Below are 12,359 nucleotides of genomic sequence, written 5' to 3'. Positions count from 1 at the left end.
GGCCCCGCCCCGCCCGCCCGCCCCATCCTCTGCCCGCAACTGGCCGCACCTCACCCACCAGCCCCCCCCGCTGCTTCTCTGACCCGGTTTCCTGCGTGGCAGCTTCAGAGGCCGTGTGTCGGGCCGTGTTTATTTCGGGCCGTGTGGTCCGTGGTGCCGAGGGCTCCCGGCGTGCAGACACGGGTGGCGGTCACGGGAATGTGTGCGTTGTGTGGGTGCGCCTGTGTGTGCCTCACGTCGGTGAACCCGGCCTTCCTCCCGCGGCTTCCCCCACACCAGTGGCAGGTGCAGGGCTGAGAGCGCCGTGGTGTGAAGACCTGGGCTGTGTGCGTCCACATGTCCCAGCTCGACAGTGAGTTTCTTAGTTTAGAAACAAATTGCAAAGTGGGGCCTCTCTGGTGTGGAGGCTCCGAGACGAGCAAGTGCCGACTGCCGATGGCCAGGGCTCCCCCTGCTCTCTGGCGGCGAGGCCGTGTCACGGCGTGTGTGACACTGGCTCGCGCTCCACACACGTGACCGTGCGGTCCTGTCTCCTGGTCGTTCCTTCTGTACAGACGGAATCGGTCTGGTTTTGGGGCCCTGGAGTCACGGAGCAGCTCCTGTCCCCACACAGCTGTGTTACGTGACGGACCGCTTTCAGGTCTGACTGAGGTCCCACAGCCAGAGGGACCTTGGGGTGCGCCAACAGCAGAAGCAGAAGCAGGGCATCCCGCACACCCTCGGTGCAGTGTGGCCCGTGGCTGCATGGACTTAGCAGAGGCCACCCAGCGTGTTGGGGAAACTGCAGCTGGACATCCTGCTGTCCGGCCCTTCCCCGGCCAGCGTCCCCCTGCTGCAGACCGTCCCCTGCGGTGCGGCCCGTGGCCATCGGCTTCTTATGCTGCGGCACTTAACAGGGAGCGCCGATGCGGATGCTGGCTTGTGGCATTTTCATCCAGAACGAATTTAAAATGTCGTGTCCGATGTTCTTTCCTCCGGAAGCCCTTCCCCAGTTCACCGTGACCCCTGCAGACAGGGCCGTAATCGAGGGTCAGACCGTCGACTTCCAGTGTGAGGCCAAGGGCTACCCACAGCCGGTCATCGCGTGGACAAAAGGAGGTGAGAGCTGGCCTGACGCCGGCCGAGTGGGCTCCACACTCGGGAGGCGAGTCCGCTCAGGCCAGCCCCTGGGCGCCAGGGTGGGGCCGGCCGCAGGCCTGGCCCGTGGCTGTGGCGCAGGACACGTGGAGAAACTGTCCTTCCCGAGGGTGCGGGCGGTCTTCGCCTGCAGGTGGCCCGTGTCTTGGCTGTAGGTAGTGTCCTGATGAGATTTCCTGGCAGGTAGGATAGAACTTTCTGGAAACTGTCCCAGCCTATGTTTGGAGCTCGGTGCTTCTGGCCCTGTCTCGCCCTCTCCATCCAAGGTCAGCGGCTGATCACATTAATCCTTTGGGGGTGACGCCCCCCGTCCCCCATCCTGCTCCAGCTGGTGAGCCCCTGGCCAGGTGACTCGATGAAGACAGACGTCCCCCAGGGTGCTGGTGGCCTGGCTAGGAAGTGCGAGTGGAGAGAAGGGGAGGTGGCCTCGGGCTCTGTCCTGGAATCGATCTTGAGGTCTTGAGGAGGGGCCCTGCCTTAAGCCAGGGGCAGTACCTGCCTTCGTCCCCTAACAAGCGCAGGGCAGGCCGTGTGGGCAGCCGGCACTGGGACCCCCGTGTGCCCGGGCAGGAGAGGGCCCCGTGCTGGCTGCTTGCTGGGGTGTCCTGTGCTGTTGAGTAACTGCACCCCTCCCCTCCCCAGCGGCCCCTCCCCCAGCCCTTCCCAGCCCGTGGCCTCACCCCTGCATTTCTCATGTGCTCCTCCCGCTTCTGGGGAGTTTCTCAGAGCCGGGGGCTCCGTCTGCCCCTGACCCGGCCACACCCGGTTGTGTGGAATGTCGCCTGCCAGCGTGACTGGAGCAGAGACCAGTCTGTCCCACCATCCCGTTTGCCGTGAGCAGAGACCAGTCTGTCCGGCCGTCGTGTGCTCTAGGGAAGCTCTGCTCGACCCAGCCTTCCCAAGTCCCGCTCTGACCCCACACGTGGTGTCCGGGTCGCTGCGCGTGCCCGTGCCTTGCAGGGAGCCCGCTGTCGGTGGACCGGCGGCACCTCGTGCTCTCTTCGGGGACGCTCCGGATCTCGGCCGTCGCGCTGCACGACCAGGGCCAGTACGAGTGCCAGGCCGTCAACATCATCGGCTCTCAGAGGGCCGTGGCCCAGCTCACCGTGCAGCCGAGAGGTACGCGGCGCCGGCCTCCCCAGCCCTGGCGGATGGGCTGCTCTGTGCAGAGCCACGGTCCCGGGAGACGGGCCCGCGGCAGCCTGCACAGCCCACTATGGCGGGAGCTGGTGGGGGCTCGCGTCTGTTCCCCCAGCACAGCTCCTCGCGGTGGGGCGGCTGCCGGCACACGCTCTCGCCTCCGCTCTGGCCCCTGTGCTTGTGCAGATGAGTTAGGAGGCTGAGGGAGGGCCGGATGCCAGACGCAAGTGCCCTGGGCCTACTCTGGCTGAGGACAAGGGGCCGGTGCTCCGAGGACGCTTTCTGGGTGACCGGTGGGTGTCCCGACTTCTGTATCTTGTCAGCTGGGTGTCCCTTGCCTTGCAGTCACGCCAGTCTTCGCCAGCATTCCGAGTGACATGACGGTGGAAGTGGGCGCCAGCGTGCAGCTGCCCTGCAGCTCCCAGGGCGAGCCCGAGCCCGCCATCACCTGGAACAAGGTACCACCGGCGGTCGGCCGGGCCCGGGTGTGGCGGCTGCCCCCAGCCCGCAGCTCCCCACGCAGAGGGAACCTCCCACCCTGGCCCGAGTTACCGGCTGCTGTGGGACCCTCAGGAGCCAAACCAGAGGGAAGCGGTCCCACATGCTCTTTCCACGTTCTTCCCAGTGACGCAGCAGAGCAAACCCTGCCACTAGGGCTGTGGCCCCATCGTCAGCAGAGAAGGAGGTGCTGTTCCTCCACTTTTCAGGGTTGTGTTTGAGAAGCACAGTGCGGAATTGGATCCCAGCCTTTGGCCGTTATGAATGAGGGCTTCAACGGGGGACCCTCACAGGGAGGCTCGAGCTCTGGGGGACAGCCTGGCCCTCGCCTACCCGCCCCTGTTGCCCGCCAGCTGTCGCCGCTCTCTGCCGGGACCACACGTGGCCGCCCTGTCCCTTGGGCTTGTGCTTACCTTTCCTTGGCTGGGCCTGACGCCTGGCTTTTTCGGTGCGGCTCGGGTATCCTGTCTCCCAGAAGACCTTGCCCAGGGCCCTTCTCCGTCACTGGGCGCCCACACGCTGTGCTTTCCCCATGGTCGTGTGTGTCCCACGGTGGGTTTCTTTCCGGGCCCCCAAGCCCCGATCCTGTAGACTCCAAGGGACCCCATCCCTGCCTTAGTGTTTTCTGGATCTTTCACAAGAGCTTAAGAAAAGTTCCTCTCAGCAAATTGGACTAAATCTCTTTCTCTGCAGGTTTGGATAGAGCTGAGCATACCCTGTGCGCCTTGTCCCCCAGTGAGGGCTCGACAGTGGACCTCCACCCGCAAGAAAAACCACTTCTGCCTCTCGCACTCATTCTTTGTATCTTTCTGTTCTGCTCCAGGACGGGGTTCAGGTAACGGAAAGCGGAAAGTTTCACATCAGCCCCGAAGGGTTCCTGACCATCCACGACGTCGGGATGGCGGACGCAGGCCGCTATGAGTGCGTGGCCCGGAACACCATCGGGCAGGCGTCAGTCAGCATGGTGCTCAGCGTGAGCGGTGAGTCCCATGGCGGCGCCACCGTCCCCGGCACGAGGCAGGAGGGCGCTGGGCCGGGCGCTTGCAGGCTCGCGGCCTGATGACCGGAGGGCCGCGTGGCCTGTTGGGGGCGGCCACGGTGCACACTGGCTGCCGCCCCTTCTCGCTGCTGCGGCCGCTGTGGTCACATGCCTGTGACCCGGCTTCCCCGGGCGGGACGTAGTGGCTAGCGTGGCCACCGTCCGGACCACTGGGCTCCGACGTGGTAATTTACGTCCCCGTCTGCCGTTTGAGCGGCCGGTGCCCCGTCGCCCTGCCTCCTGTCGCTGTGGGTGCGGCCGCGCGTCTTCCCAGAATGGGGACAGCGCCTGCCCCGGCTCCTGACGTTCGCGCTGGGCCGGCCGCTGTCCGCCCTGGCCGCCTCCGTCGTCTGGCTGTCCCTTCACTCGAGTCTGTGTCTCTGCCTTTCCCGGCACGGCTCACCTGCCTGCTGCCTCCATGGGCCTGTGAGTGCCCCGGGTGGGAACGGGGCCACTCGGTGTGTGTGCCTAGCACCCCGTGCCCGAAGCCTGTAGGTGTTTACCAGATGTGAGCGGTAAAGAGGAACCAGGAGCCTGCTTTGTTTTTTTTGGGCGGGGGAGGGTGGATGTTCTTTTGCCATCACGCATGGTGTGTGAGATGGATGTAACGTTCAGTTGCTGAATTCTAAGATTTTTTTTTGTTCTTTTAATGGCAAATTTTGATCCCTAAAAATAATGTCACTTTGATGTAAATTAGCTATATATGAGAGTAAAAATAATCTCTTATTCACGATCCCGCTTCCAAGAAATAACCGCTGTTAACATTTTGGTCAATTTCCTTTATTTTTTTTTGAAGGTAGGTAAATATTTTCAAGTTATTTTTGTGATTGTTGTTTGGACAACGACAAATGCAGGTCACCTGTAATAACGTAACGTTAGAGTCATAAAATGGTTTAAAATTAGTCATTTGTCGACCACTTGGCATAAAAATATTAGGTTCCAAAAATGAGAACATTTGTCTCTGTTTGAGCTGCACTGAGGTGGGGGTTGTGCCTGGGGAAAGGCTGTCGGGCCGCGCTTCCGACGTCTGGAGCGACCGCGGACAGCGGTGACCGGGCCGATTTGCGGAGTGCGCAGGGGCAGCTGCACCAGGGCCGCGGGGCTGGCCCCCTCCGTGGGCGGGGCTGGGCGTCGGGCACCGTCAGGGGCCGAGCGGTGAGTCCGGCGGCGCCTTCCCGCTCAGGTTATTTTCAGCTGTGTCCTTCTGTGGAAAGGCTGACCAGGTTGAGGGAAGAAAGGACCCTTTCCGAGCCGCACGTCCTTGGTGACGTGGCACCGGCTGCGTCCGTGGACAGGTAGAAGGCGGATTGGGTTGGCGTTACTTTAGTTTAGCAAACTCTGGTATTCGGTGAGAAGAAATGAGAAGAAGGAAGTAGAAGGTGAGGAACAGGGCGCCCGGGGGCCCCGTGGGTTAAGCCTCTGCCTTCAGCTCAGGTCATGGTCCAGGATCGAGCCCACCATCGGGGTCTGCCCCTCCTCCTGCCTCTGCCCCTCCTCCTGCGTGGGCTGTGTCTCCAGATAATAAATACAATCAGAAAAAAACAAAGGAAGAAAAAAGAACATCCAAAACAGTTTCAGAGGGTTGTCGGCTGAGCCGCGTGCGTGTGTGTGCACTTGCGTGTGCGGGTAATGGTTCCCCCACGGCTGTGATGGGCCCGTCCGAGGAGACGGGAAAATGCAGGGAGCAGAGTGCTTGGGGGGGCAGCTGGAGGGGCAGGCAGCCGTCGAGGGTCTGAAGAGCAGAATCCACCAGAAGCGGAGAGGCTGCCCGCCCTCCCTGGGTGGCCGTGCTTGGCTAGAACTTCCGAGTTTCACGCTGGGAGCACTTTTCCCGTGTTCTTCCGGGGTATCACGTGATTTCAGACACCGAGGTCTGTAATTTCCGTCCTACTTGAAAACAGCTTCTCGTGTCATTTGAGCTTCCGTATGAGAGACCGAACCCTTGGGGGAGACCGTGCCCACACGATGCAGCGTCCAGACACCGCTGCGTGCATCACATAGCGTGGTATTTTGTGGGTAACGCGCGATTTCGTGTTTTCCCAGTTCCTGATGTCAGTCGAAATGGGGACCCATTTGTGGCCACATCGATTGTGGAAGCGATTGCGACCGTGGACAGAGCCATCAACTCGACGCGCACACACCTGTTTGACAGGTACCGTGGGGTCGGAGACGGGCGTAGACCTCCGCGCCTTCAGCCTTGGGGGCAGAACAGAGCTGTGGCCTGTTTCATCCGAGGGAAAGCCTTTTAATTTAAAAATCATAACGTGGGCATTAAGTCTTGTGGGGTTCGGACAGCAGAAAGACGCATCCTTTCTGAGTAGAAGCGGAACTAGGATTCGTAGGTGAGACGCTTTAGGAAACCGCTTGTTCCGTCGGCTCGTGAACGCACGATCGGCAGGAGCAGAGTCTCAGGCCGCGGCGGTTTGTTCACGGCGGTGATCTGGAGCGAGCGAGACGGCATGTTCGTCTTCCGTCTTTGACTTAACGATCTGTTTTTAGTGTCTTTCTTTCTGTGTGTGTTTGCTGCCTTCCGCTTGGGATGAGTCAGGTACGCGACATTACGTCTCTACAAAAGTAGCTACAGACATATTTGGTGGCAATAATTACATTTTTGGACGGGAGTCGTTTTGTCCTCAAAGCTGGTTCTGTTCTTCCCTGTCTGCTCCCGCACCCTGCCAGCCGTCCTCGCTCTCCCAACGACCTGCTGGCCTTGTTCCGGTACCCAAGGGACCCCTACACCGTGGGGCAGGCGCGCGCCGGAGAGATATTCGAGCGGACCCTGCAGCTGATTCAGGAGCACGTGCGGCACGGCCTGATGGTCGACCTGAACGGAACAAGTCAGTCCCCCCTCCCCCCCCGTGAGAGCAGGGCCTCACCACGCTGGGGCCTCCCTGGGCGCCGTCCCTCCTCCCCGTGTCGTGAGTGAGCACACGGTTGCACAGGTTCGGGCCACGCTGGGTCCCACAGCAGCCGCCTCACGTGCCCTGCGAAGCCGCGTCCAGCTGACCTCGTGCACTGCCCTGACTGGGGCTGGACCCGTGGGGCCTCTGCGACCTGGCAGGGTGGCCACTAGTCCGAGAGGCTGTGCGCCCGGGACGCAGGGTGGCAGGCTGTTGGGAAGGAGGTTTGTGGGGTCCGGGTGACTGAGAGGTGGCGGGGGAGTTGTGTGGATGGTGGGAGCCCGACACCCGCCCGCAGCCTGTGCCGCGCCGAGCCCCCGGGAGCAGCACTCGCACAGGCACCAGAGGCCGGTGTCTGCTGTGTGGAAGCGGTCCCTCAGGGCGAGTGTTTGTCTAAAGCTCTCCGGCAGCGCGTGTGTGCCGTGCCCCCTGGGGGTCACACTCCGCAGTCTCCACGGGCTTTTTCGACTCGACTTCAGGGAGCCCGTCTTGCTCGTCAGGAGGGAAATGTCTTTCAAGAACCGAGCGGTCTTGCGTGCGAGTGTGTGTCGTGAGGATGTGGAAACAGGCCCGTCTCTGCTGCTTGGAGGGAGGGAGGTCCCCGCGCCTGTCCCCATCCTGCCCTGGCTCGGGGCTGGGCTTCCTGGTGTTTGTGTGTAGACACGTAGACCCTGGTGCCTCCTCCTCTTCCTGACGGCTCCGGCCTCCGTCGGGGCCGTCGTAGACGATTCCACTCCACAGACGGGCCAGCCTGGCCTCACAGGCGCTCCCTGGGGAGAAACGCGAGGGCCACCCCCTCTCTCCACTTGCCTTTGTTGGGCTCTTTCCACCCTCCAGGCCGGGGGTGGGGACGGGTACGTGGGGCATGTGGCCTTTTCCTCGTGGCGCCTCCCTGTGCTCCCAGCTCGGCCGCGTGTGGAGGGCCCGTGGGGTTCTGTGGTGCTCCTTTCTGTGCCGTGGCCTCCCTCCTGTGGCTGGCTCACGTGGTGACTGCGGCTGCTGTGGCTTTGGCAGGCAGCCGTGGACCTCGTGCGGCCACTTACGGTGGTGGAGCGCGTCTGTAGCCCCTCCTCGTGCAGGACGGTGCGCTCACCCACGCTGCTCTGCACAGAGAACCGCGGGGCCCTAGACAGACCAGAGAAACTGAACCGACACGGAGCCCTGGCAGAGGCGCCCGGCTCTGGGCCGCCGCAGTGCGGTGTTCGCGGGAGAGCAGGTCCTGGCGAGGCTGCAGCACGTGTAGGTGCCGGCCAGTCTCGGATGTTGGCTCAACAGGCTCTGGAGGCCAGAGGATGGTCCTGTCGTGGTCTGTGTGACGAGGGAGCCACGGGGCTTCTTGTAGAGAAGTGACCTGGTCACCGGATCAGGTCGTCGGTGGCCCTGCCACAAAAGGGGGCGTTACAGGAAACCAGGACGTGCGTGCTGGGAGGGACCAGCAGGGCTGGAGGCGGCCGGCGTCCCTGGAGTGGCCCGGGGGGATCTGGGGCGGCAGGTGCCTGTGGAGTGGCCCAGGGCTCCAGGCTCGCGGGTGTCCGTGGAGTGGCCCAGCGGGGCGGAACGTGTTGGCACTTTGGAGGCCGGTGAGTGGAGTGAATTCCAGGTGCCTTGGGGGCAGGTGACACATTCTCGTGTGGCTGACTGGGTTTCTGCCTGAGGGGCTGGCAGGCCAGAGGTGACACTTAGTGACATGGGGAGGCTGGTGGGGGACGGGGTTAGGGGCTGGGGAGCGACTGTCTCACCTCTAGGAGCTGCAGGCGCACAGGAGGCCTCGGTCTCCAGGGACACCTGGGTCCTGGTTCCACAACCCCCCGTGTCCTACTCAGCCTGGAAGAAAACCGCCTCCTGCACACGGTCCTCCTGGCGTTTCTCTGTCATGAAATAGGCTTCTCGCCGGTTCCCCTATGCTCAGGGGCACGCTTGCTCTCACATTTCCGCATTTTCACTGGTCAGACTCGCCTGCATTCAGGGATGGGTTTCATCTCTAAAGCAGAGCATGGTGGACGAGGGTGGTCGGAAGCGGTCGGGCGGTCGGCAGGACTCCTGGTGAACGGCCCGGGACGTGGAACTGCCCGCCGGGTTTGCAGGAAGGCGTGGTGTGGGCGCTTCTCATCAGGGACACTTCAGGGGGCTTGGCTCTCGGAGCCCGGCAGGCACGTCCAGGCTCACAGGGCGGCCTGTTACGTCCAGCCTGGGCTGGTGCCCCCGGCCACGTGCAGAGAGGAGCAGCACAGGGAGAAGGCTTCCCACGGGGTGTGTGCGTGAGCCCCGGGCCCTGGGGTTCTGGGACTTCCTGAGCTCGCTGGGCGTGGAGCCGTCTGCCTTCCCCTGTGTCCAGGAGGTGCCTGAGGGCGGGGTTTTCGGCTCTTCCGGGAAAGGGTCTTCTCGCGCACCCCGCCAGCACCCATTTCTGGTGGTGCCCTCTCCCACCTCCAGCTCGGTGCGGGGGTGGTGCGGGGTTTGTGCAGACGCTGCCCTCGCAAGCCGGGACAGGCTCTGTTCCCTTACAGAGGCCGTCTGTATCGGCTGCGAGCGGGTACTGTATGGGCTGTGTGCCCTGCGGGTCAGCCTGTGGTGCGTGTGTGCACACGTGTACCCCCGAGGGAGCCGGGGCTCTCGGGCAGCCCCCAGAGCCAGCCCGGACGCAGCTGTTCCTGCCGGGACCCCTGGCTCCGCTGAAGGACCCGGTTGTCCCCTGCCCGCCACGCACGGGTCCCCTCCCCCGGCTCTGCAGCCCGACAGGCAGGGTTGGGGAGGGCTGTGGGGCCTGGGTCGCGGTCCTGGGTGCCGTCCGCCGTCCAGGGAGTAAGCGGCCCCCCTCCCCCGCAGGTTACCACTACAACGACCTCGTGTCTCCCCAGTATCTGAGCCTCATCGCCAACCTGTCGGGCTGCACGGCGCACCGGCGGGTGAACAACTGCTCGGACATGTGCTTCCACCAGAAGTACCGCACGCACGACGGCACGTGCAACAACCTCCAGCGGCCCATGTGGGGCGCCTCGCTGACGGCCTTCGAGCGCTTGCTGAAGGCCGTGTACGAGAACGGCTTCAACACACCCCGGGGCATCGACCCCGGCCGCCTGTACCACGGGCACGCGCTGCCCATGCCCCGGCTGGTGTCCACGTCCCTCATTGGCACGGACAGCATCACGCCCGACCCGCAGTACACGCACATGCTCATGCAGTGGGGCCAGTTCCTGGACCACGACCTGGACTCCACGGTGGTGGCCCTGAGCCAGGCCCGCTTCTCGGACGGCCAGCACTGCAGCTCTGTCTGCGGCAACGACCCCCCTTGCTTCCCGGTGGCCGTGCCGCCCGACGACCCGCGGGCGCGCAGTGGGGCGCGCTGCATGTTTTTCGTGCGCTCCAGCCCCGTGTGCGGCAGCGGCATGACGTCCCTGCTCATGAACTCCGTGTACCCGCGGGAGCAGATCAACCAGCTCACGTCCTACATCGACGCCTCCAACGTGTACGGGAGCTCGGAGCACGAGGCGCGCGCCGTCCGGGACCTGGCCAGCCAGCGGGGGCTGCTGCGGCAGGGGGTGGTGCAGCGCTCGGGGAAGCCGCTGCTGCCCTTCGCCGCCGGGCCGCCCACGGAGTGCATGCGGGACGAGAACGAGAGCCCCATCCCCTGCTTCCTGGCCGGGGACCACCGCGCCAACGAGCAGCTGGGCCTCACCAGCCTGCACACGCTCTGGTTCCGCGAGCACAACCGCGTGGCCACGGAGCTGCTGGCCCTGAACCCGCACTGGGACGGCGACACCATCTACCACGAGGCGAGGAAGGTCGTGGGCGCCCAGATGCAGCACATCACCTACCGGCACTGGCTGCCCAAGGTGCTGGGCGAGGTGGGCATGAAGGCGCTGGGCGAGTACCGCGGCTACGACCCGGGCGTCAACGCCGGCATCGTCAACGCCTTCGCCACGGCCGCCTTCCGGTTCGGCCACACACTCATCAACCCCGTGCTCTACCGCCTGGACGAGAACTTCGAGCCCATCGCGCAGGGCCACGTCCCCCTGCACAAAGCCTTCTTCTCTCCCTTCCGCATCGTGAACGAGGGCGGCATCGACCCGCTGCTGCGCGGCCTGTTCGGGGCGGCCGGCAAGATGCGCGTGCCCTCCCAGCTGCTCAACACGGAGCTCACCGAGCGGCTCTTCTCCATGGCGCACACGGTGGCCCTGGACCTGGCCGCCATCAACATCCAGCGTGGCCGGGACCATGGCATCCCACCGTACCACGAGTACCGCGTCTACTGCAACCTGTCGTCCGCGCACACCTTCGAGGACCTGAAAAACGAGATCACAAGCCCTGAGATCCGGGAGAAGCTGAGACGGTGGGTTGAGGGACGCCGGGGCTCCGCGCGTGTGTGAAGGTCTGGCGTGCCGCAGGAGGGGGTCCCAGCGTGCGTGGTCATTGTTCTTTGTGTTTGGGTGTGTGTGTGCAGCCGCGTGTCAGAGGGGGGCCGGGCGGGGGAGCGGGGCGGGGCCGACTCTGGTGGCCGTGCGAGTGCAGGAGGCTGTGGCCATCGCCCTGTGGGTGTCCCACGTGTCTGTCCAATGGGCCCTGATGGCGGAGGGGAAGGAGCTGCGGGGAACCCGAGGGCCCAGCTGGGGTATGTTGGGCTTTGGGGGGGCTTCTGCGCTCCCATCAGGCGGAGGGCCCCAGAGCTCACCCTGCACAAGGCGGCCTCCAGCCATCGTGGGGGCTTCCATGGGGGGCTGCCGTGGTGGGACCGCGAGGGCGTGCTGGCCCCTGGGGACCACTGGAGCAGGGAGGTTAGGGGCCTTCGTGCAGGAGGATCTGGGCTGCCGTCTAACAGGAACCTCTCCGCGGCCTCCCCGGCAGGACAGCCCCTTCGACTTGCAGTGCTCTGCATGCTCAGCCCTGACCTTTCTCTGAGGTCACCGCTGCCCTTCGGGTGGTGACTTTCGTCACGTTCGTCGTCTCCGTTTCCTTAATGGAGACCGCGGCTTGTTAGAGTCTCACACGCTCCCTCGTCGTCCGGGGACTTGTGAAATCGGCCCTCGGGTCCCTGGGTGTGTCCGTGTGTCTGTGGCCGAGGGCAGGGAAGGCTCCCCGCGAGGGCTCCCTCGCATGTGTCCCGGACTCTGCTGTTGGCCGCGCGTGATCTCGTGCTCTCACGCCCTTGGCGCTGGAGGGAGATGCTCTCTGGTAGCTCCCGCGTGCCTCCGGCAGAAGACGGCTTCCTGTGCGTGATGTAAGTTGTGGCCGCGTGTCCCGGCGCGGAGGCAGACAGCACCGGCTGCGGGCGTGTGACCTGCCCTCCACGGGTGCAGGACGGTCTGGGTCTCCGTGCCGCGCGACGAGCGTTTACGGGGACGGTCTGTCGTTCGTGCGCTTGTCCGGACGGACACGGACACCCCCCGTGCGTCCCCCCTTCGCAGACTCCCTTCCGCGGCCCAGAGATGCTCCTGCTGCGGCGCAGCGTGCGTGGTGGGCGAGGGACGCACCCGTGTGTGCCGGGGACCCAGAGACCGTGTGTGCCGGGGACCCAGAGACCGTGTGTGCCGGGGACCCAGAGACCGTGTGTGCTGGGGACCCAGAGACCGTGTGTGAGACCGTGTGTGCCGGGGACCCAGAGACCGTGTGTGAGACCGTGTGTGCCGGGGACCCAGAGACCGTGTGTG

The 12,359-nt window shown here is 64.4% G+C and overlaps 1 protein-coding gene across 2 annotated transcripts in view; it reads left to right on the top strand.

Annotated features, from left to right (window-relative positions):
* PXDN (peroxidasin) overlaps nt 1–12,359 on the top strand; it is a 68,247-nt gene that overhangs the window by 46,133 nt on the left and 9,755 nt on the right. For both annotated transcript variants that reach the window (XM_059405065.1, XM_059405066.1), the window contains 7 exons: nt 982–1,098; nt 2,098–2,256; nt 2,623–2,735; nt 3,599–3,755; nt 5,858–5,966; nt 6,494–6,651; nt 9,541–11,044. In XM_059405065.1, the coding sequence (XP_059261048.1) occupies nt 982–1,098; nt 2,098–2,256; nt 2,623–2,735; nt 3,599–3,755; nt 5,858–5,966; nt 6,494–6,651; nt 9,541–11,044 (2,317 nt within the window). The remainder of the gene's footprint in view (nt 1–981; nt 1,099–2,097; nt 2,257–2,622; nt 2,736–3,598; nt 3,756–5,857; nt 5,967–6,493; nt 6,652–9,540; nt 11,045–12,359) is intronic.

Source organism: Mustela nigripes, chromosome 7, assembly GCF_022355385.1.
Source record: "Mustela nigripes isolate SB6536 chromosome 7, MUSNIG.SB6536, whole genome shotgun sequence".
Lineage (NCBI taxonomy): Eukaryota > Metazoa > Chordata > Mammalia > Carnivora > Mustelidae > Mustela > Mustela nigripes.
Note: the sequence above shows the minus strand (reverse complement) of the source record. Positions and strands in the feature narration are given on the sequence as shown.